General features: G+C 37.9%; 1 protein-coding gene across 5 annotated transcripts in view; it reads right to left on the bottom strand.

Moving 5' to 3' along the window:
- The window catches only part of INPP4B (inositol polyphosphate-4-phosphatase type II B), a 330214-nt gene that overhangs the window by 171970 nt on the left and 133142 nt on the right, over positions 1 to 25102 (bottom strand). For all 5 annotated transcript variants that reach the window (XM_074905028.1, XM_074905029.1, XM_074905027.1 and 2 more), the window contains exons 7-8: positions 1892 to 2010; positions 34 to 150 (exon numbers count right to left, since the gene is read on the bottom strand). In XM_074905028.1, coding sequence (XP_074761129.1) covers positions 34 to 150; positions 1892 to 2010 — 236 coding nt within the window. The remainder of the gene's footprint in view (positions 1 to 33; positions 151 to 1891; positions 2011 to 25102) is intronic.

Here is a 25102-nt window from a genome sequence, read left to right as displayed (position 1 = left end):
AGATTTGTGCAAGAAATGAAGCAAAGCACTTACCGTGTCTTGAGATTTATCTTTGACATCATAGACTGTTAGTTTTATTTTAGTCTCCTCATAGATGGGGTATTCCGGTGGGAATGTCACACCAGTCAAAAACAGTGGATCTCTTGTACCCTGTGTAACACGAGCAAACATTCAATAAGGTAACAGCTGTGCAATGTGTAGTATGCCATTATGGATGTACAGAAACCGTGGGCTCTTTAGAAAAGGTTAGCTTTCTACAGCAGAGAGAAGTGAATGGCTAAGTATTATCCAACAAATAAGAAAACCAGACAACTTTAACACTTTATAAGGAAAGTTTAAAAAAACTTTCCGGAAAGTTTTTTATCTGGAAAAAGTATTAAGTGCTTTTGAAACAGAGCCTGGCAACATGACTTTAAACAACATAGCCAGCAGGTAACAGTATCTGGAATACCACAGGTAATAAAAAATCTTTCTTTCTCCCATGATACTTTCTGAAAGTACCACAATTTCATATTAGTTTAAATGAACTAAATATATAACTTACATACACACAAAAAGTGAGATCTTCATTAAGTCCCAATAAAAGGTCTACAGAGATGCTATAGAGACTCCCTGTATGACATTAAGCTTACTGATTTGTGGGGAGGGGATTACAATATCCCTCTTAGGCGATAGTGGAGTAAGAATGTTTGATTATACTTAACTTCCAAATATTACCAGACTTGTATCCTTAAATTTTCTATTAAGCAAAATGAAGGATTTTGCATGATAAATGCAATTTCTCTTGAAGAAACTAACTTTTCTGTGCCCCTGACTTCCCTTCCCCCAAAGCTTGAGTATGAAGCTGAGAGCCTTGACACAAAAAATTCAGGAATTTATTCAGATCTAGGACATTGTGTTGGGAAATGCATCAACTTCTATTTAAAAAATTTAAAAAATTAAAAAAAAAAATCTAATCCATTTTATGCACGACATCATTCCAGACAGTCTGCAATGAAACGTCCTGATCAGATATAAGATATTTGAATTAAGCAGTTTCAGGATGGCTGGTGGCTGAAACCATAACAACTTAATTAGTAGTTGGTTGAAAATGATCACACAAAGGGCTCGTTAAATATTCTCATTGTGTGTAACAGTTAAAACAAGCCTTTGGCAAAAATGTGTGTGTTTACAATAAGACTTCCCTGTTCTCACTGAGTCTTCTTCAATAAGTTAAGCTAGTTACACCTACATTTCCAGCTCACACTTAATTTTCTCTGTGAACCATTTTTGCCATTTCTGACCCTGATGCTTACAGGGCAAAGAGAAGACTAGCAAAGCAGCCTCAGACAACTTTTGCTGTAATATGTGATGCAAGTTACTGATTATTTTATATAGTCACAGACCTTATGTACACACACTCTTATCCCTAATTGTAGAAGTAAGCTAATATTTTTCAAATTGCAAAAGCATCAACTTTCCAATGGAAAAAATACAACAAGAAACAGGACTAAAAAAACCCATATAATATGCCCATGTTCTTCTGTAACTTAAAAATACTTTACAAACTCACTGTACTCTTAATTTAGTTTTACTTTGCATTGCCTTGTCCTTTCTCGAGAATAACTATTCCCTGTTTCATTCTAGACCTCTGTCAGGAGAATCGGAGTATTCTCTGTGCCTCTACTTGGAACAACAGAGCTTTCATGAAAAGCCAAGTTCATTTCTAACTGTTTATCCTGGTTAACTGCCAAAAGCTACAGAACACTCTTAGGTATGCTTTACTAACTGCCAGAGTGTGCTTGTCTTACCTAAGAGTACGCACTAACTTGTTTTATTTCTCATTCACTTTCTAAGGAAGAAACGAACAATTCATTAATCAACACGTTAATTGAATAAGAAAGACTCTCACCTCCACGATTTCAGTGCTTGAATACCTCGTCAAAATGTGCTCTGCTGGGTGTACCACCGAGACTTGTATAAACGTATTCAGCTTCCTATCACGGGTAGCAGCCACTAGATCCTTGCATGCTGGAGATGGTACAAAACAGAAATAGAATACTCAAAAGAAAACTCTGAGAAAACGCTGTCACAGGCACAGGACAAAGCAGACTACACTCCGGCTCCAGATTAAATCTCCAGAGACAAGCCGATTAACAGAGGAAGTCCCTTGGAAGTAACTTACAGAAATAGGAAGTCACATGCTGCAGAACTGAACTGAGATTTCGTTTCCACTAAAAATACTTGCAGCTTCTGCAAAGCTCCCTGCCAGAGGCTCATCAGCTCCAGTATATGAATGTGCGTGCGCATACGCACACACTTCCACACACTGCAATAGTAGGTAATTTTACATAAGCACTCATTTAATTTGCCACAAAATCTCTCTTACTAGCCTGATTTGATCATCTCCTGTGTGACAATTTTCACAGTACATGACCATTCTAAATCAGTTAAATGCTATCGGTGATTAGGTTGCTTTTTATAGTCTGATACTTTATGAAATTTTAGTAGAATTTATCAGGTAAAAATCTACATACCTAAAGGGAGACAGCAAAATAACCAATTCTTTTATCAGTGACTGGCACATAAATGAAAAGAATAATTATATTCTGATATACAACGTAATTATTAAAACTCATTCTACCTACTAAATATAGAGAAATTCAGTTCTTGTTTAATAATTTGTGTTTATCCTGGGCTCACATAATGTAAGGTGACTGAGTTCACTCTACACTAACACACCTCATACCTTCTCACCAAAAGGATGAAATCATTAAAAAAAAAAAAAAAAAGAAAAGGAAGAGGAAAGAAACAAATGCATCATTAGCTGCTTTGCAGAAGGGACGTGGACTAATGGGGCATGCATCGCCTCAAAAGCAAAACCCACCCACCTTACATTCTCCAATAAGGAATATGCAATAGTGGATAGCGTGATAGGATCTACCCAGTGCTTTCTGCAGTGCATCAAGCAGACTGGGATTTTAGAAGCCTAAGGGAAGAAAAGAAAAGCAAAGCCTACTGTTTCAGAGAGGCTAACTGTAAAGAAAGAGCTGAGGACATTTCCTAGGAGTCACTGCCAACCGGGAGCTTCCTCAAGTGCAGCTGACCTTTAATGTTTTAAAAGGTGAGTCAGATTATCCTCACAGCAAGCAAACCTGGTCTGATGAGAAGCCAAAGCAAGGAAAGCTCCAATACATACAAAAGGCCAACTCAGTTTGGTTTATACTTTATTTTTTCTTTGGGCTTGGACCTGCTGCTTGAGAAAATAAAGGCAAAATTGGCAAGCATTTTTACCGCTCTTCCATAACAGTTAAAAGGGAACAAGGAAGCAATTAAATTTAACCTTCACAGAACGTTTAGAAGTTTTTGCTTTAGCCTGAATTGCCAATGAAATTTCTTGGTAGACAGTCTCAAACTGACACTATCAGAGTTTGTTGTTAAAAGTGGAATAAGAATAAGTTTGTGTATGGTGAGGTCTTTATGAAACAGCTGATGTAACAGCACTGGACTCGAATAGCAAGTTGCCAGGAATTCCTTGTTGCTAAGGCTCACCACATTATTGAAATTAACTCTAAATATTAGCACTACTTGATATGACCTGAAGAATTATATGAGTAGATTTACTGAAAAGTGGTTACCAAAGCAGAAAAGGTGGGGCAGATAGCACCTGTTTGACCTATATCCTCTCTAAAGCTGACCACAGATGCCATACTAGATCACTGAAATCTCCAGATACAGTCATTTCCCCCCGCAAAACCTGATCTTAAGCCACCACCCAATCTTTAAATGTTCCACTCTATAATCATGTTTTTAGAATACAGCATAGTAAAGCACAATTTCAGAGGACTGGTAAGGGAGCTCACGTTCACTACCGGAAGCTGAAACACTGACAGATACAGTCAAATTTTTCACACCTGCCACAAAGGAAGGCTAGCCAGCTCACAATTCAACAGACCTCCAAAGATGACAGGAATACACCAGAAATGAGGAGCAGAAAGAGACAGAAACTAAGGAAAAACAAAAATAAATCCCCAAGTCATCAGTGACTCTGGCAGAAGCTCTTGTAAAAAGTACTAGTGCATGATGAACAGAGGAAAATCCCCCATAAATAACAGCCTGATTTAACTTGTGGCATGTCTCAAATAACTAGATGATACTAATTCTTTTAGCAGCAAGAGCACAGACTTTTATCCTACTGATAAACTTTTAACAAGAGGAAGAAGATTTGCACTAAGTGGTCACTACCTTGGTGTTTCAGTGACAGTAGGGCAATCCAGTCATTAGATCATTTTCCTGTAAAAAGGCATCTTGGCAAAATGATCTTGAATTTCACTGGGTAGAGATGACACAAAGATAATTCATCTGCATATCCCCAGTGGGGAAGATCAGCACAAAGTATCGGAGCTCTTCAGGAGATCCCAGTGCAGAAGGATAAATGAAATAAAATGAAACCTGCATTTACTTTGATGACAGAGTTATTTGTCTCTATTGTGACACTGGGCTACTGCTGTTGACAACTGCCCTTTCAGTCATAGAGAATATTCAATAAGGTTGTTGCTGACAGTAAACTGAAGATCTGGTGTGACAAAGAATTTGTCAGTTTGAGCCACAGTGCATCACTTCCCTTAAAGACAGTCTAACTAAAATGTTTAACAAAACCTAAGGACTAGTTTTAAGCTGATGCCAAAGAATAGAAGTTTGTTATTTACTGTTTGCAGCCTGGCAAGTCCCACAGCCCCACAATGCATTATTGCCCTTCAAACTATTTTATCACAGAAAATCTTAGGTCTTCTCAAATAAACAGTCACCACTCTTTGGACAAAGTGAAACATTACATGGCTGTAAAAGTCAAATACCAGCTATATGTTACATATTTAAACACATCTGTTGGGCATCAACATACTACTCAAAGAGAAACTGATGAAAATACAAACATGAAAGACATGCTAAGGCTCTTTTCTTAGATGCAAATGTTACACAGTGAAAGTAGGTACCAAACTCAATGCACTTTCCATCATAACCTATGTCCAAGCAGACCACGTAATCAGTCATATTACTTTTCAATACTTCAATACTATGCTTGAATTAATTCTGGAAAAACTCATCAACAAAACTCAGTGAAATGAAGCAACGGCTTGTACTTACATGCCAAAAGTATATGAATCTACTCTTTGTGACTGTTGACTCAGTGTGTAAAAGCCTGAGTCATCCATTCCCCTGGTGATCCCCATCTCTGCTAAACCTATCAGAGTACAGTGAATGTTTAAGGGAGAACTGCATTCGGAACAACTTATGCTTTTATTTCAACAAAGAAAAAACTTAAGATGGCAGGAAGGAACAACTCCCCTACATATTAAGCAAAGAAAAAGAAGGAAAGAAAGCAAAGTAATCACTGTGTTGAGCAAGATGAAAGGCAGCAAGGAAAAAGAATTGCTCTAAAATATATTTACAAATATTAACATATTTTACAAAATGCTGTGGCCTATGTATAAAACTCTTACCATTTAAAATGCCTTAAAACAGGTAACATTTAATCATTGTAATCCATCAACACTTACTTTCTAAATAAAAGCAAAGACAATATTGTTATTTCATTTCCATTACTATTGTTGTTCTACTACTAAAACTATACTATCCTTAGATGAATCACAGTAAACAAGTGCTCCTTCTCTGTCAGTCATGCCTGTGCATTGTCCCATACATTCCAGTACCACTACGATGCACACAAATCACGTGAGCCGTAAACGCAAACCACACAAGCAGATGTTTGATTCTCAAGTCCTGCCACATTCAATATTTCATTGTTCTCTATGCTGCACTAACGCGCTGGCTGTGCTCTTCATCCTCTGTGTGCGTGTGTGTGCAAGTAAAGACAAGGGGAGAGAAAGACTGGTTACTGTTTTCTCAAAACTGAGCTGTGCTGTAAACGCAGCAGAATCTTGCTTCATAGTTTCAGTGACCAATTCATAGGATCAGGGATAATTTTCTGAAAGTGTTAACTGTATGGAGGAACAGAGCACAGGAAGACTAAAAAATCCCAATGACTATATAATAATAAAAAGGGGGAAAACAAACAAAACAAAATAGAAGTTAGTCTGGAAATTCATTATCGGTCTTCCCTGAAACTATAACAATTCTGACCAGGTGTTCAGCACTGCTCCAAGCACTAAACCCACTGGAGGCAAAAGAAATTAATCTGGCAGAGAACCAGGGAGATGCAGCATCTCCCAGAACTGAAAAAGATCTAGTACCTAGAACAAATGACACGGGCAGAGGGACCGAAAGACATCCTCAGCTCAGAGTTCACAGTGGTGTTTGGGAAGGAAGCCAAGGTCTAACCCAAAAATTGGGAAATGGCCTTGAAATGGCAGTGTTTATTTTTGTTAGCAGGGGAAATTACAGCCCATTGGTGAATGTCTTCCCAGACTATGAATTCACACAATGAATGTATTCGCTTACCTGGCAATTTGCAAGGTAGCTTTTTCTCTAATCAGTGACAGAAACACCATTTCCCACAGCTTCATTCCTTCACATTTTCCAAACCAAAACAGATTCCAAGGGGCTGGCAAGGGATGGGAATTAACCACCATACCCTGTTGTCTCTAGGGCATGCTATTTTGTGTGCTCTCAAAACAGAACAAAAAATGACTAGTATCTGAAGTCAAAGGGCATGGGAAAAGCCTGTGTGTGTGTCTCATATATATATGTGAACATAACGTTCAAAATTTTTTTTCATTTCATTGGCATCGCAGCAGCATTATTATCCCAAAGCAACTTAGTTTATAAATAATAATGTACAGTCTGTCTTGATGGAGTAATTAACTGAGGTGCACCTATTCCTTAGTGGTAAAAGGACACGTTAACTAAGAGAACACTACATTCAGACCTGTGCTATATGCAGAACACTAAACAGTACACAGCTTGCTTTCTTCCACCCTGGGGGGGTGTTGAGGAGTGTAGGGAGTCATAAGAGAAGAAAGTGCACATCACCACTGCTTTTGCCTCTGCTGAACACACAGTGCTAACCAGGATTGCTGAGAATACCTTCAGTCAGGCACACATAAAGGCTTAGGATAATCCAACTTTGGAACATACAGGAAACCTTTGGGCATACTTTTGATTTAGGAGTGTAAATGAAACTGCGAAACGTTTGAGAACAGGACAGCCATGCACTCTCTGCGTGGCAAAACATGTTTGAAAGCAAATGAGACAAGTGTTTGAGGACTGGTATTAAGCACAGAACAGTGTTAATGAGCACCCCTTCAGCTAGTGCTCCATAATAAATATTATTAATTGTTTTATTATAAATAGTACTAATCGGTTGTCCCATTCATGTGTCAGCAGGAATGGCTGAGTTTGCTGGTGGGTAAAGAAAACCGCTACCTAGGGACCAAAAGAACAGAGAAGTTACTCCCACAACAATTTGCAATGTGGACTTCCAAAAAAATTCACTGTATGACACTAAATATCAAAGGATGCAGCCACAGAAACGATAATATCCACGTTAGCACAAAATGAGGGCACAGGCATATAGTCAGGGAACGTATTAGGAAAAACACTCATTAACAGTAGCAACTAAAACAGATGCCCAGACTTGGGTACACTGCAACAAAAACAAACTCTACAGAATAGAAGACTATATTTGGACCACACATACACATAAGTAAAGATCCACTGATTTTTTACCTAAGAAAAGGTCCAAGATCACTGTTCCTGTCTCTGGGGATGAGAGGTTTGTATATATATGAAATGCATATCTGTTCTCCAGAATGTACAGCTGGTTGCTAAAGTAACCTAGTTATATCTCAGGGAAATGCACATATATAATACAGATAGTGTCCTTCAGGGGATTCCTGTAATTAATGATGGAAGGAAAATTTCTACCAACAGTCCAAGGAGAAAGAGATGACAGGGAAGTCTTACCAGATGAAGCATAAAGAAAAATATCTCTATGACATCTCTACAAATACAGGTATGGGGAGAAAAAACTCACAAACACCACCAATACCCACTGTAAGTAATATATCAATATGTCATCCACGAAAACATCAGTCATTACTCACTTAATTTGCAGATAAAAGGACGTGATTATTTAGGATTCATTGAAATAAGATACACGAGTGCTGCTTGGGGAAAATATTGTATGTTGATGGAGGGCAGGGATAAGTGATCATGCCTAGGAGTTGAAATGCCAGCTGCACTCATCACCCTATTCACATATGAAGTGATAAATCTGGTTATAATTACCACTGTGAAAATCAGAAGTTACCTATTTCAGAGTAAGTTCTGCTCACCCTGGGTTTTGCAGCGCTGAAGAATTTTTGGGGTTTGTGTCTTTTGTGTTTTACCAAAAGCCTCATGCTGGACTAGAGCATTAAGTAGAGCGCTTTCAAATTGCAACCTTCTGCTTTCTCCAAAAAGGTAAAATAAATGCAAATACTTAGACTGTAACTTTGCATTGCCATTACCAGAAGCAGTAATAGCCATTTCCTGAGCATGGGTTTCAATTCTTCTGACATGTTAGAACAGGCCTATTTCATATTGCAGCTTTGCTATTCAGCCTGCACAACCCCCGTTATTTATAGAGTTTAAGTATGATAGATGCAAGAGACACAGGAAAGTGGCTGACCGGATCAACGCATAGCTCACAAGCATCATATTTCCCCAAGTGAACACATTTGTTACACGTGTTAACCATCCATTCAGTGCAATTTACATTTTGGTAGAGAATTAATCCACTGCTAACATTAGATGATCCATTCCAGCACATTCACTGCTAACAATCATGCTTCTCCAGCTTTATTTACAATTGTGTGTAACTGAATTCTACCACCTCTGTGCTTTAGACTTGAAGTACACAATGACAACAAGGTCATGAACGTGAATTTCTAGCTTTGCTAACAACAGCTGGCTCCTTCAGTTATGAAAAAACTTGCTCATGATCAATATTTTTCAACTACTTTAATTTTTGAAACTACATCTGAGAATGTATCTCTATCTTTTTCATGTAGTGCTATGTTTAGTTATAAAAATGTAATTCTTCCAAAAAAGACTGCATTTCCTTACTGAGCACACCATGCCTCTAACAGCACAGAGAACTGTTTTTCTGAAATGGTGCAGTAGGCTAGTGACAGCATAGCAGAGCTCTTGCGGTTGCTCTAGATTCTCAATTAGCCTCTTTACCTTCTGTCCAAAACTACTCTACTCATGGCACCGCCTATTAATGTTATTTATGCTCTGAACTGAAGGTGAGGTCATGTTCTCTGGCAAGAGAAATGAGGGAAGAAGCTAAAAAAAATCCCAAAACCCTTGAAGTCTTACAAAAACTTGCTATATATTACTATACTCCAAAATATTAGAATGAATTTTGATACTGCTATTCCAAGGTTGTAATTAATTTTGGTACTATTGGTGTTTTAGTATAGCATAGAGACCTTAAATCTCCTGGAAACAGAGCTAAATACCAGTTCTCCCTTCACCTTTTCCTAATATTGTCATATCAAGTATCTAATAAAGATGTAAACTTGCTGTAATTTCTTTCGGAGATTTCTCACTATCCCAAAAATAGAGTGGTTACAAGTTTAAATATCAGCTGAAAAATTAGAATAGCAAATGGTACACAGATTTCCTTTTTTCCTTTGAGTTTTTCTTTATACTATAAAAGCTCACTGCAAATATCTAGAACCTGTAAGAATTTCTTTCAGATTTTATAAATAAAATATATTCTGCTGGTTCCTCACTGTCCATCTCTTCAGAAATAAAATAAAAGTACAAAAATATATCAGCAATACCACAAGATGAGAAGAAATGAAAGCACCAAGTCTTTCTCAAAGTGTTCGGTCTGCCACATCTGATTTTATTTATTATAACAGCATACATTGCTTCCTTTGACATCAGCATTTATACATTGCTATACCAGTTGTCAAGTGAAGCATTATGTGGTTTTGATCCCCAGTGTGCAGTATTACTTTACAACACTGTAAATATGTAAGGAACATTCAGCTGTTGCTTAGCCTTACTCCAAATCCACGACATCATAAACATCTTCACAACATATTTTCAGGCTTGGTGAGGAAAGAGGCTTCCCTTACAAAACAAAGGAAGGCCATCAAGCCACACAGAGCCCAGCAACCGCAGTAGACAACAAGCTTCAGAAAGAACTCTAAAGAACCTGAAATCTTTTAGGGTGCTCCTTCACTACTGAAGAGATGCTTTGAGCAGCTCTAAGTGGGCTACTCCAGATTCTGGGTAGAAGTCCAGCAACAGGAGCCCAGAACTCAGTAGGGAGCAATCCACCCTTCTTCTCTGGCATGTTGTGCAGCCTGGATAAAGACTTCAGGGTCCCACAATGATGTTGCTGTTACCACTCAAGCTAGCTGATATTAACATTGACCTGAGTACATCTAAACAATAGTGAAATTTTAGAGCCTGCAATAAGGATGTCCCTTTCACATAAACTTCTCTGGAGCCAGCTCTCTAGTTAATTATAAACTAATTCACTATGTGACCATAGCCTGGTTCTTCATAGGATACTGATAATGAATAAAACTCTTAATTTCTTCTTTAAGTGAGAATGCTACATAGTGAAGGTATCGTGACAAAGTTGCCAGAAGAAAATGCAGTAGGAAGCTATATTAACAATAGTAGCCCACAAAAGAAAAGACTGACAACAGTTAGACCTGCAAGTAAAGCTATTGTCTAACTGAGCATCCTTTAAGATTCATCTGTCTGAAAAGATTTGTGTCCCTTCCTTTACAGATGCCAAGGGTGGAGCCTCCACTGCAGTGAAGGGTGAGGAAACCATGTTGTTGATTGATTTCACAAACATTCCTAAAAAAACCCAACATCCAATGGAGCATGGCAGAAAAATTTGAGCACTGGTACTCTTCATGTGTAGTGCTCAAATGAGGCAGAACATGGCCTTTAAAAAAAGTAGGGAGTGTATTACTGAGCTGTATGATTGTGCTGGTTTTTTGTGTCCCCACTCTGCCCTCTCTCCTCTGCTGGGATGTTAAACACTAGCCTGATCCGCAGCTGGTTCTCCTTGCATAGGTGCTGTCAAGTGTTGAAAATGACTATCGAGTCTGCCTATAAAGAGAGTCCTCTACAGAAAATAGAAATCAAAGCACTAGTCCCTCCAGTATGCCAGAGGCCATCTTTTAGAAAAACAAAAACCATGCTCTTTGACATGTCTAAAAGGAAACCAGACTAAAACATACTTCAAGGTCAAATAAGAACAAGATGCACTTTTAATCAAAGGAGAAAAGAGATTTCTGAAACTCAGAACAATCACTTTTAGCCCTGTAATGATTAAATTTCCTAGTCAGGAATGCATGATAAATGCTATGTAATCTGCATGCAAACTGTAGTTAAAAGGAGAAGACATCCTAATATAAGTATGACTTGTCTGAAAAAGGTGGTAATTCTGCATTAATACCTAAATTAGAAATCCAAGTAAGAGACAATGCTTTACTCCTCAGGGGGGTTCGAAACAGCCATTCTGACAAATACATTACGATTGCTTCAGTTACTTCCATGAGATAGCAAAGTATAATCCCTTCATAAGGAAAAAATACATATATATTTGTATGTTTTCACATAACAGAGTACAGAAATAATAAAAGCTCACAGATCAGGGCTGTGTCAGAGAGGAAATTTCAGGGAATCCATGTTTCAGGAGCATTTTACTCCCATATTGTGAAGAAATAACCTTTACTCCTAACTTCTCCAAAATGTATGTCTTAACCATGAGAACTCTGCTGGTACAGACAAACGGTCTTTAAAAAAGTACAGAGTAACAAACACCATACTGACCGTAGCTGCAGTGGTACACTTAGATGTCATTTTACAATAACGTTTTTAAAGCAGCATATACATTTGTATTTCCACTTTCTTCAAAATCAGCACTGAGCTCATCTCCTCAGAGGTACTGGCCTGGAATTATTACTCTAAATTGTTAACTCACAGATTCACAAAGGTCTGTACCTTGTATTTTGAGACAGATCTAAAATGGGGAGAAATTATGAATTTCTACGGTGCAGCAGCACCCAGCATACTGCATGCTAAACCAGAAAGTTGGTCCCTATACTATAAATAGACTGTCATTTCCAGCAGGATTTTCTTCCAAGGTGAAAAACTGCTGTTTACATGTTACAATACTGTTTGAAACTGCCTTGGTTTTGATGTGTTGATATGTGTTGATATATGTAAAGACACAGCTGACTTCCCAGAGAAATAATTTTAAATTATTTCAACTCCTGTGTACAAAGAAATATTAGTTAAGGATCAAAGGAAAAAAAAAAAAAAAAATCCTTCATTTGTCTCTGGCAGATTTGAGATTTAAATTCAGAACTATCTAGATATTGCTGCTCTTCATCTCAATGGAAGCACATTCAGATCCCAAAGTTGAAAATGGTGCTAGCCCATTTTAGTTTTTAAAGCAGGTCATTTACAATCCTACAGCCAACAATTCTCAGCTTAAGTGTGAAGAATTCTGGTCTTCAAAGAATGCTAAGACCAAATACTTCTTAACTCATCATAACGAAATTCTGAACTCATTCAATCTTTCAGAAGTCAATCTTAAATGCAACTGAATTTTAGATTAAAATGTCAGCTTTAACTTGTTTTGAACATTTGAACTATATTTCACAAGGCAGTTTAGATTTTTTTTTTAATTTAGTTGAATTTATTTCATTTCAGCTTCATGTTCCACATAACAGGGAAAAAAGCACACTAAAAATATGATTAATCACAATCATTAAAATGTCCATAACTGTACTAGAAACTTTATTATCCACACAAAGTAGGGGTAAAACAATGAAGAAAAGCATTCTTAAGCATTTTGTTTGTTTTCAGCAAAGCCCTTCCAAGCACCTCAGGTAGGTCTGCTTGTCATGCTGCATCCAGTATTGTGTGGAATTTTGTGGTGCTACATTCAGGAAAATTCCATTTTTTTCAGGGCCTGAAGGGGAATCTCATTTTCAAGTCAAATCTCACTGCAGGACATGCATTTCAAAACTTCCAAAAATAAGTACATCTATAAGTAATGTGTTCAAAAGGGGAGGATGACTTCAGTCCTCTATTAATTAAATGTTTTTCTTTTTATGGAACTTCTGTTTCACTTAAGAGGATAAAAGAAAAAGTCCACTGGGAAACGTTTTATAACATGAAAGTATTACTACAGATATTTCTATAGGCGTATTTAGAGATGTATTTAATAACTACCATTTGAAAGACAAATGTTAACGCAGTGCAGTACCATTAGAGTCAAAAAAGTTAAGAGCTATAATGCTTTGAATTACTTAAAAATGTTTCAGTTAATATATAATTGGCTTAAGAAAACAGAATTGTTTCACGTCTGTTTAGTCATAACTATTCTGTGCAAGAAGCATGAACTACATGAATACTGTAAACTGTAAATAACTTGCTTTTTGTATCCCAAATGATCTATACTCTTTTGGAATTATAAGATGACTTTATCTTCAAGGAGAAAGACACATGAGGAAAAAATTTGAGGAATTCTCCAGACAATTCCTGAAGCGTCTTACACACTGGGCTAAAGGTTAGAAAAGACCAACTGCAAAAAGTGACTTTAAAAACTCAAGTGTACTCACAAAAAAAGACAGAGATGGCCACAAGCGGGTTTTAAACAACTCTAAGTCTCCACACACCTACTATCTAGCTTTGGAGGTATTTAAAATCTCCAGGTATAGAAGCTTTCAACTGTAAGAGGTCCCTGCATGCCTACAGGCTGGCTTCTGGGCACCGTCTGATCGCCTCAGCCATGACAATGCTGAGCAGCTCCCAGCCATCTCTGTCCCATCCAGATTTGCAAACCACACACCTATCTTGACAGTCTCAGGCTGGCAGGCAGTGGCAGGACACAGCTGGTAGTCCACACTCTGCAAAAACATCACTGCTGATTTCCTTCACAACAGACCCAGCGGAATGGCTGAAGGAGAAATGGTGCCAGTGCTCCTTTTAATTCAGTAGAGCACTGGACCAGAAAGAGGTCAGATACGGGGCAGATCCACAGGTTTATCATCCTGCCCACCTCTAACACAGCAGCTACAAACCACAAAAAGTTGCCAGTTATGACACAAGAGAGTGCATACAAGCAGGCACTCAAGTCTTCTTCTTGAAGCGGGCCCACCTTGATTTATAAACAGGAATAATTACTGGCAGCAGCTTTAGAAGGGACAAAAGGTAACCTGAAAGGTAATTACTATATTTTATATATATAATTTCACATTCACCTGTCACTGAATTTGGGTCACTGTCCACGGTTGCTCCAGAACTCAGGTCCACCTCTCTGGAAAATGGGTACTAGTCACTAGTCATCCTCAGCTTGTTTTGTCTTTGACCTAAATTCTTTTATGTGTGGAGAAAGGGGGAAGAGTTTCAACTAAGAGTGTACATTTTAATTTTATTCCTGGCCAATGCCACTGCTGCAAATACATATTCAGTAAACATTCTACTTTAGGCTTACATTTTACAAGGATTCCCACTAGTAAGTATTCCCTGTGAGAATATAGAGAAAAAACACAAAAGTTTGCATTCAAATGTGCACAAAAAACCCATAGAAACGAGCACCAATATTATCCCAGGCCAAGAGCATTCACAAAACTTTAATTCCACGTTTGCTCGACTCTCTCCAGTCCGAACTTGTTCTTTGCCCAAAAAGCAAGGCAATTCAGGTTGCTGTTATATCCTTATGTGAGGCACACTAAACACACCATAAAGGATTTAATAACAATGCAAGAGTGGAAGTTCCCTGAAACTGCTCAAGTCCACATAGTTGGCAACAATTTTAAACAGTTTAATTCCAATATAATTATGAGGAATTATTTAGAGAACCTGAAGAATTTCTAGTTCAAGGCAACAGATACCTTACTATCCACATATGGTACAGAATGTGACAAGAGTCCATTGCAAACCAATCACTAACAGCAAGCTTTAAGAAGCTTCAAAAATCCTACTGGAAAATTTCATGACAAATCCCTGCCACATAAATCACAGAATCAGTCTTGAGCTTATTGAGTCCAACCGCCTGCCCAGTCAGGGTCAGCTACAGCAGGTTGTCCAGGACTGCATCCAGTTGGGTTTCAACCATCTTCAAGGATGGAGACTTCACAACCTTCCCAGGTCATCTGTGCCAATGTTTGACCACCCTCACAGTAGAAAAGTCTGTGTGGGAGTGGTTGTGTTCTGACTGTGTGTGTTTAACTTAAGTCCAGATTCTCTTGGTCTTTCACTGGGCATAACTGTGAAGAGTCTGGCTCCCTCACCTTCATTCTCTCCCACCAGGTATTTAGACACATGGGTAAGATCCCCTACAAGCCTTCGCTTCTCCAGGCTAAGCAGTCTGAGCTCTCTCAGCCTCTCCTCATATGAAGGATGCTCCAATTCCTTAATAATTTCCACTCCTTTAATCATAAATGTTACTTTTGGCATCCCAGCTGACTCTGTACAATAATTCAAAACAACAAGCTATTTCTTGTACCTGCCTAGAAGAAATCCCAAGACTGTAATGGGCACTGAACAGCAGCAGAAAAAAAAAAAAAAATTTCAGCCACTGAAGCACAAAAGCAGGAATACTAAAAATAGCTCTTAAGCAAACTTAGCGGTATACACAATTTCAGGTAGAAATAATGTTTAAAATTTTTAATGCTACCAGACAATGCAGTTTGATGAAAAAAGGACCTCTACCAGGAGAAACAGTATAGTTTTAAAGGATTTATGAAAATGTAGTTTATTCTTCGTAATGAAGCTGTGGAGAAGACTAACATCTCTATTGCTGAAAACATTCTGCAGACACTGTGTGCCCTCTAAGCCTCCCTGACAACAGCATGAGTAAGGAATTTTAAATTTTAAAAAAAAAAAAAAATCAATTACATCCTGAATAGTTAAAATGTCAGCTTCCTGGGTGGTAGGGAAAGGTAGGAAGAATGCAGCAGTGCCAGGACTGCCATCCAAATCTCTGTTGCAGGTAAGGAAGTCTTACAGAGCTTTCTACAAGAACAAAAGAATAACTCATCCTTATTTGGCTTGTTGCTCTCTGTGTATAAATGTCTGCAATAGAAATTACTCTCAGTAAGAATCTAAATAGTCCTCTTCATTCAGACCAGTCTCCTGGCTCCACAGAGGAATAAGTCATGGACTTATTATGTATCAGGTAAGCACAAAGCCATCAAGATCATATAAGAGCTGCACCTGTGGGCATGTTGGTCACGCAATGGAAGACTGGGCTCAGTGCCAGTCTCATCTGGGAAGATGCTGCTCATAAAAACTCCTTCCACATCACAGAGAACTGCTAGATAAGCCATTGTTCTTCTCTTCCCAGCTCAGCCACTGAGCTCACACCTACCTCTGGCACTCACTCTATTCCACTGCTCTGGCACCTGAAAGACTAAAGGTTTAGTAGGCTACACACCTGCATACACAAAAACACACCCACCCCACCCCCCCCAAATCAAGTTTCATAGTACGAGATCTAAGAGACCTCCATGGGAGGCATCCTAGGGAATCTGAAGAGACTCATTTGAGAGAATGAGGCTCAAAAATTTAAGTGCTAAATGTACGTATGTTGGAAAGACAAATAGGAGAAAGTATATACAGTAGGAGGTGTATTTTTGGGGAAAAGCAGGAAGAGAAAAATAATGAGGAAAAAAGAGAAGCAGCATGTGCTAAAAATAACTCCTCTCTAACTTAATGATTTTTAATCCTACGTTCCTATGAACTAACTTATAAATACCCTGGAAACAGAAGTCTTCCATTTCATCAGAATAATTTTAAAGTTTCTCTCACATTCACCAAAACACCCAATACTTCAGAAGCCAAGCATTATGCTTGTAAAAATACTAAAGGACAAATTAATGTACCTACTGAGTTTGGGTGGGTTTTTTCCGTATCTATGTGAGAAAAATTAATGAAATAGCCCAATTTTGACAGAATTGCATTAACTCTCTACCTGCATCTATAAATTTTTAAGTAACTCTGGAACACTTTTCCTAAGTAACTTTCAATAAGCCTTACAAGTTATCATAAAGGTTTCTGATTGCTTTAAGTATTTTACCTCAGAAACTAGAATTAGTTCAGTCAAAGCAGCCTGAATGCTCTTACCGGCAAGGAATGAGGTAGATGAACATGCTAAGGCTGAGCTGTTGTCATTAATCTGGTTCCAGTATCTAAAACCCAAACTCACAGAAAACATCCCAGTTTTCAGCACAGACACAATCTTGTACCTTTGAAATTTTGGATAGAAGGAATTTTGCAAATATGAGACAACATATATATGAAGTCTAGGAGAAAAAATGTGAAATGGACACAAAAGTACAATTTTCAATATCAAGAATAAACTTATTTTACTAAGAAGCCTAACAATTTTATTTCTTTAAGATTTGAAAAAGAAAGGTCCTTCCTAATCTTACCCTCCTTTTCCACTGGCCTTGTAAATGCAGCAGTTTGCCAGCTCTGACAGGATTTCAGAGTTTGTACATTTCTGACAGAATTTAATCCTATTATCTGCTGCATCACTCCAGAACTAAGATGATAAGACCCTGTTTCTCAGAATGGTTAAATTCCAAAAATCCTTTCAACTGTTAAATAGCTTTTCAAATTCAGGTATCTACAAACTCCTCTCTAAACAGATTAGCCATAGCTATTCAAAATTTATCTCTAGATAAGTGTTTACATCAAAACATGTGAGAGTCGCTGTGAGAATCTTTATTCTATTAGATTTAAAAGTTTCCCTTAGTCACAGCCTTGATTTACACACATTTGTATTTAAAAGGCTGTCATTCATTTTCTCACGGCAGTTCAAATACAATTTTTTTTTCTTAAAAGCAAAAGTGTCCAGAAAGAGAAGATACTGAAATCTCATAGAACAGAATGGAAGAAAACTGCTTGAAACCCAGCTTGCACCTGGGTTTACTAATATTGATATCCCAAAACATACTCATGTTACTTAATACTCACATCAGTACATCAATGGATTACTGTAACTCCATCATACTGGAATATGCTCAATCAGTAATGACTTACTCCCTCATGCTGGTTCATCATATGCTCTGGCCCACTTCAGAGCAAACAAGCATCCCTGCATTTAATGAGCTCACTGTGGTGACTAACTGCTACATAGCATGGTGTAATATAGAATTTTTATCTCCATAACCTACACAGAAATTGAATTTACACAAGTCAAAGCTGCTTAATGAATATCATTAAGTAGCAATGGATGTCAACAAGTTGAAAATATTTCTGTGACTACTTCTATCACGAATTACTTCTTACTGACACAGAAACTAAGTAGATAACTCACAGTTAAAAATGAATAATGCTATACTAGATATAATGGGTTGTCAGCAATGAAACACATTTTCATATATATGAAATACATACATAGAGCAGCGCCCTGGTTTTGGCTGGGATAGAGCTAATTTTCCTCCTAGTAGCTGGTATAGCGCTTTGTTTTGGATTTAGGATGAGAAACTATTGATAACACAGGGGTGTTTTAGTTACTGCTGAGCAAAGCTTACACAGAGTCAAGGCCTTTTCTGCCTCTCACCCCACCACATCAGTGAGTAGCCAGGGCAGGGGCACAGGATTTGGGAAGGGGATGCAGTTGGGACAGCTGACCCCAACTGATCAATGGGATATTCCATCCCAGATGGCATCATGCTCAGCATACAAAGCTGTGGAAGAAGAAGGAAGGGGAGATGTTTGGGGTGATGGCATTTGTCTTCCCAAGTTACTGTTATGTGTGAGGGAGCCCTGCAGTCCTGGGGATGGCGGAGCACCTGCCTGCCCGTGGGAAGTGGAGCATGAATTCCTTGTTTTGCTTTACTTCCCTGCACGGCTTTTGCTTTCCCTGTTAAACTGCCTTTATCTCAACCCACAAGTTTTCTCCCTTTTACCCTTCTGATTCTCTTCCCCTGTCCCACTGGGGGGGGGGGGGGGGAGTGAGTGAGTGAGCAGCTGTGTGGGGCTTAGCTGCCAGCTGGAGTTAAACCAGGACAAACAGATACCTGTATTACTCTATATATGGATATATAGATATTCTACAAATAAATATATTTTATCTGTAAAGTATATTATATTATAGAGAGAATTTTTCAGATTCTCTCAATGTGCTAGAAGCAGGCAGAACACTAACTGAACATCTCCCAAAGTTTCATTACTGGGGATTTTTGAGTCTCTGCATATTCAGCGATACAATTAGTACAGATTAATATTTAAGGTTCGTGACAGCATGCTACTTCTCTAGCTGCAATGCAAATAAAGACAATTCCTGCCCTAAGGGATTGAAGGATAGATTTCTAAAATCACAGTAGTGCCTACAGACACAGATTTAAAAATCTGGCCTAATTCTCTAGAACTCAAACCCAACATACCTGGAAAAAACTAACAAGGATATGAGTTTTTTTGAAAGGACTCTGGTTTTGAGCTTTTTGGTGTTTCTCCCCCCATTTTGTGTTGTTTTTTTTTTTTTTTTTCCAAAATTTTTTCCCTGCGTGTGTAACACATTCTTAAAAGAGGCTTTTATATAGTGAACACTGTACGTTAGCAAACCATGATGGTGTAATACATTCTGTATAAAGTGAGGCAGAATATAATGAATTAATTTGAAAAGACAAATAGAGAATGCAGGCTGACACTATCAAATGGAATGAGACAACCTTCTACAAAACGCATGCTGAATATACTCATAACAGAAGTCATGCAAGACTAAGAGAAGCTAAGATTTTAGAGGTAAAACATACCAATACATTCCCTTTGTATTTTTAATTACTTCAGTAGTGGCATAACAACTATTTTACTACTTCAAAATAGACTAAAATTACCAAGTCATAACAGTAATATCCAGACTGTTTCGGCCATACCACTGAAAAAGACAGTCCTTTTCTCTGACAGGATATGTAGCATGGAAAATTCAGGAGTGATGCTTTACTTTTAAAGGGATGTACAATGATGGAGAAGCAGAGCTTCAGAAAGCTGTCTATAAAAACAAGTTACTTTCAGTTTGGCAAGGGCTATGACAGAACCCCCAAAACCTTCTCGAAAGATAAAATACCGTGGGAGGAGAGGTGGATAAGGAAGAATGTGGAGTCTTGGCAAATCCATCCTCAAATCACTTCAGCATTGTTCATGTAATGTCTGCATATAATGACAGCTTACTATGATCACCACAGAATGCAGAAGCACAGTGAGGAGAGCTCACTCTCCTCAGGGGTCACCGTTCAACCTCACTCAACTCTAGGTTCCCATTCATCAGTTGCTCCATATGTGGGACCCTGTTCCACCACCAAACTGCCAAAAGACAGATAACAGTATGACATGAAAGGTGATGGGCATTCACTACCTTAGGACACTTTTGGGAAGTAGTTTCACTTGTTGCCTGAAAGAGACTAAACCATGGCTCAAGTTCACCTGCATAAGGTGAAAGGAAAAAGGAAACTCCTCTAGAAGTTAGTTCAAAAATGTGACAAGTCCTAAATCAAACCCACTCAAAACATGCCAACACAGTCTATTACACCGGGCTTGAAATTGCTACCTCTTTGGAAGGATCCTTTCTGTCAAAAAAAGTTCATCCTAGCAACACACAGTTACTAAGAATAAAATGCATTTACAGCATCTTATGATGCAGTGCAAAAGTCTCAAAACAGGCAGAAGACCAATAAAGAGTTCCCAGAGGAAAAAAGACCATTCTTCCCTATCACGATACCTTTTCTACTTAATTATTTTAATCTGTCCAATTTAACTTGTCTTTTATCTAATTTTTGTTGTGGTTGGGAAGAAACAGCGTCAAATATAAATCAATAAAACAAGGCAAAATACCTGACTAGCTAGTTTGGCGGAATATTCAATTTCTGTGGGATCAGAACAAATTAATGTAAAATTTGACAAACTGTTTCAACAAAAAAAGGGTGAAATTTAAAAATAAAATTTTGAAAAGCACAAACTCAATCTTCCTTTTTATATTTTTCCTAATATTGTTCCTAACATGGTCAACAACTTTTTTTGAGAGATAAACACCCTTCAGCATGAAGTGACACTTTCACTTTGATTCATAGAGAAATTTTTAAATTTACACAAAAGTGTGATGATAGCTTTTTTGTTGTGGGTTTTTTGTTTGTTTGTTTGTTTGTTTTTTAATCTGGCTGACTCAACAAAGTATCAGTTATTCACCAACCTGTAATGTGATGAAGCAGAAGGATAAGTGAGTTAAATGGGAAAATTCTGCTAGGATCAGGACTCTGACTCCAAGTTTGTGGTATGGATAAATATAGTATTTCTCCTTATCACTCTTCTAGGAACAGCTGGTGCTGAAAAAGCTCCTGATTATATTTCAGAATTGGAAAAATCATTTAGTCATGGGCTTTGAGCAGCATCGATGTACCATTTAGGCTCAGTATGTAGAGTTAAATCAGCTTCAAAACCTTTTCCAAGGGATGCCATCACACTATTACTCTAGGAAAAATAAGACTGTGAAGAATAAAATATTCTGCATTCACAGGCAGACATCTCTAGTATCAACACACTGTTTTGTAAATGAAAAAAATACCTTAAAAATTTTAAATTTTAATTCTTTCAACTACTTGCTAAAGTTTTCTATGACTTGTGTGCTATTTAATGAGATTTTGTAAAAGGACATAACTTGAAAATTACCTAGAGGTTATGCAACGATAAGACAGTCCAAACTTCAGTGTCCTAAAATACTTCCCAAGAAATGGAAAGCTTATGAAGATGCCAGACAGGTGCTTTCATTAAAATTAGTACCTGACTATGCCTACAACATGTGCGGAGACATTCCTTCCTATTCAGTTATTTAGCTTATTATACTACACCCACAGTTGAAATATCCTTTGCTCCCTCTTCACAAGTCTAATCATTTAGACAAATTCAAACACGCTAGAATGCGTCAAAATTAATTCTACTGGGCACTGAGAGAGCAAACAACTTTCCTTTTAGACCACTTTTTCGAATGTATTTCTCCATAACAACGTCAGGTTCATTACTCTGTTGTGTTTGAGCAGTTTGACTACGAACTGCGCCTTCTGCCCTAATCCCTCATTTTCCTCATTATTGAGTTTTCTTGTGCTGCTTTGTCAGGCCATCATCAAGTAAATGTAAATATCTTTAGAGGTGCAAGCTCTTTAAAACTTCACAACAGTGTTCACCAATACGCACAGTATATAATTTATTTCCCATACATCAGCTAAGTTTACACATCACAAACACTTACACCGAAATCATTGTGAAGTCAGGAACCTGCACCATATTTATTTAGATCTAGGACTCAAGGACTGGGATATTTTAAAGAAGCAACCAAGAATGGTAACTCCAAAATAAACCTCTATTAAAGAACTAACCCGGTGCACTTCAAAGTCCTAGGAAAGATTCTTATCAGCTTCACTGTTTGCTAGATTAGTTTGTTATTTAGACCCAGGATCTGTTTTTATTCCCTTTTCTCTGTTCCTCCTCTCTACTCAGCACTCTGCACATACTGATGTGCTACCTTCTAGTGCTTCATAAAACAGCATGCAGAACAGAATGACTTGAAAAGCCGAACAACAAGATCAAGTTTGAAAAGTAAAGCTTCCCAACAGTTACAAGGTTCAAAACCCAGCCATACTTCCAAAGAGTCCTCAAGAATATAAAAATCAAAAATCTTACTCTAAAGGAAACTCTGACTCCAAAATAAGGAATCTTACAAGGTCGGGTACACTCCAAGAGATGTTGAGTGTATTGCAGTGAAAACCTATAATTCAAGAAAAGTTTTATTGTTTGCTTTAACCTCAAAAAAAACCCCAAAACCAACCACCAACCAAAAAAACCCCACAAATTTTACAGAAAATTAAACTAAAAAGAAGGCAATATTTTGGCTACTCTATAAAGAGAACACTTCCCAGAGTGTAATGGATACAGAATGCAGCAAGTTAGCTACCACAACAGATTACAAGCCCCAAGCAAGACTTTTAAAAAAAGTTATTTCAAAATTTAGTTATCAGAACTTCAAATGTTGAAGATCAGTACTTAGATATACTATCCCTAAATAAAACATATATTAGGCAGCATCCAGATGTTACTAAAAAGATATATTCTGTTTTAGTTACTGGAGAGTTCCATTTCTCAGTTTTATTTATTGATTAACTAGTGACAGAAGAGTTACAATAAATAATTATGAGATATCTGACAATTATTTTTTAATATAGTTAAAAACATGTATATACCTACCAATATAAGCAAATGTCTATTGCATATATATAAGCACTATTTAACTAATATACTATTGTTTATATAACGTTTATGAAAAAAATTAGATATAAGCCATTCTTTCAGAGCTAGACACCAGCTTTATACGTTATTAACTGTTAGATTTGCTTTCCAAATTCTAAATGCTAAAGACCAGACTAATCAAGTTGAAACATCTCTACAGAGTCCTAAGATTTGGTTACCTAAGTTAGGCACACATTGCACCAGTGTGTTTCCTTGCAGTAAATCTCTCTCATCCCTGCTTGCCATGCTTTGGTTTATCTCTCAGAGAACTCATTTAAGTCCTTGATTAGCTAAAGCTAATTGCTAAGTCTTTAATTTGAGAGGAACCAAGCCCTCAAAACATGCGATCAGCCAACTGGCAACCCTGGCCTGCCAGCAGCCCAGGGGCAGCTATCAGGCTCAGCATGTTTCCCGGATGCACAGAGCAGCCTGTCATAGTGCAAGTCCCTTCTAGCCCTGCCAGTAACCAGGGGAGCAGCACAGACAGCATCCTGAGCAGCTGCCCTTGTGAGAGGTATCTCAACTGACTGGTTGGACCAAACAGCACATGCTTCCTTCCTGGATAAATTGTCCCTGTCTTGCTTATCAGCAAGAGGCATCTGCCACATGCATGTACGTTTGTACACCTATGAGTATGACAGTGGTGGTGAGCGGCATGGCTGGAGCTAGGAAGCATGTGTATGTTGGCATTCCAGTAACAAGGATAACTGATGATAAAATTGAAGTCTTCCGTGGATCACTCAGTCACTGAAGGTGGATAACCCTAATGTAAATGTGTTATGCTTAAACATTTAGTATTATTTATGATCAAGACACTAAGAATCAGCTTTACATAGCTGCCTACGCTGCCAGATACCCCTGACTTAAGACACTGGCCAGAAATACCACTCAAAACCAAAAGGTTTATGCTGTTACTCTTATTTGTTACTTGAGCAGCAGCAGAAGTCAATGTATAAGATCACTCACAGCACTGCAAGGACTCAATCAATAACGCTGCAGAACAAACCACAAAACGTAAATTCCCACTAGAAACAACCAAACACAAAATACAAATACTGACACCATGAGTGAACAGACATCCATCCAGCATGAGCCCGGACAAGTCTGAAAATGGCTTTACGTTGTTTTTACACTTCTGCCTGCTGGGGCACATTTATCACTGAAAACAACTTCTCCTGAAGTACAACTCATCTAATTTGTAGTCACCACCTGTAGCACTTTTCCCCGATCCTACACCACACCAGGGTCATTCTGGGAGTTTGTTATCACTGGAGCATAACAATTACTAGCTATGCCTAAATACAACAGTCACATCACCTATAAAATGCATATAGGAAGGCACAGAAAAGTTAAAATTGTTCTTAATAATTATTATAGAATGGCAATTCCTCAACAAAGAGCTAGGCCTTTCTTCCATGGCAACACTTAACAATATTAGCAGAAATAGTCCCCATGGAAAAAAAATACTTGACAAAGTTTTTGTAATGCTATAACTGTCTAGTTTTTAAAAGGCATATAGGTAAAGCTACCCAGATATAATTAAGGGAAACTAAAAAAGATTGTATCAGACAGAACCACATCCAGCTTTGTGGTATCAGCTATTAAATCAGCATAGTTACAGCAGCACACAAGCCAAGTGTAACCCAGTTCAAAGGACAGGGTCAGAAAACAGGCCACTCATGACAGAACAAGTGGGGCAAGAACCTCCAGGCATGTCACTGATGCCATCTTGCTTGCTGTGCTGTAGGGTTTCAGATGGAGATTTGTTTGTAGATATTATAATTTAAAATTCTCCGAATAGTGCAGTTTGTTTTTTGTATAACACCCCGCTTACAAATGTCTCTAT

Source organism: Athene noctua, chromosome 4 (assembly GCF_965140245.1).
Source record: "Athene noctua chromosome 4, bAthNoc1.hap1.1, whole genome shotgun sequence".
NCBI classification, from domain to species: Eukaryota; Metazoa; Chordata; class Aves; order Strigiformes; family Strigidae; genus Athene; species Athene noctua.
The sequence above is the reverse complement of the archived record's forward strand: the minus strand, read 5'-3'. Positions and strand labels throughout refer to the sequence as shown.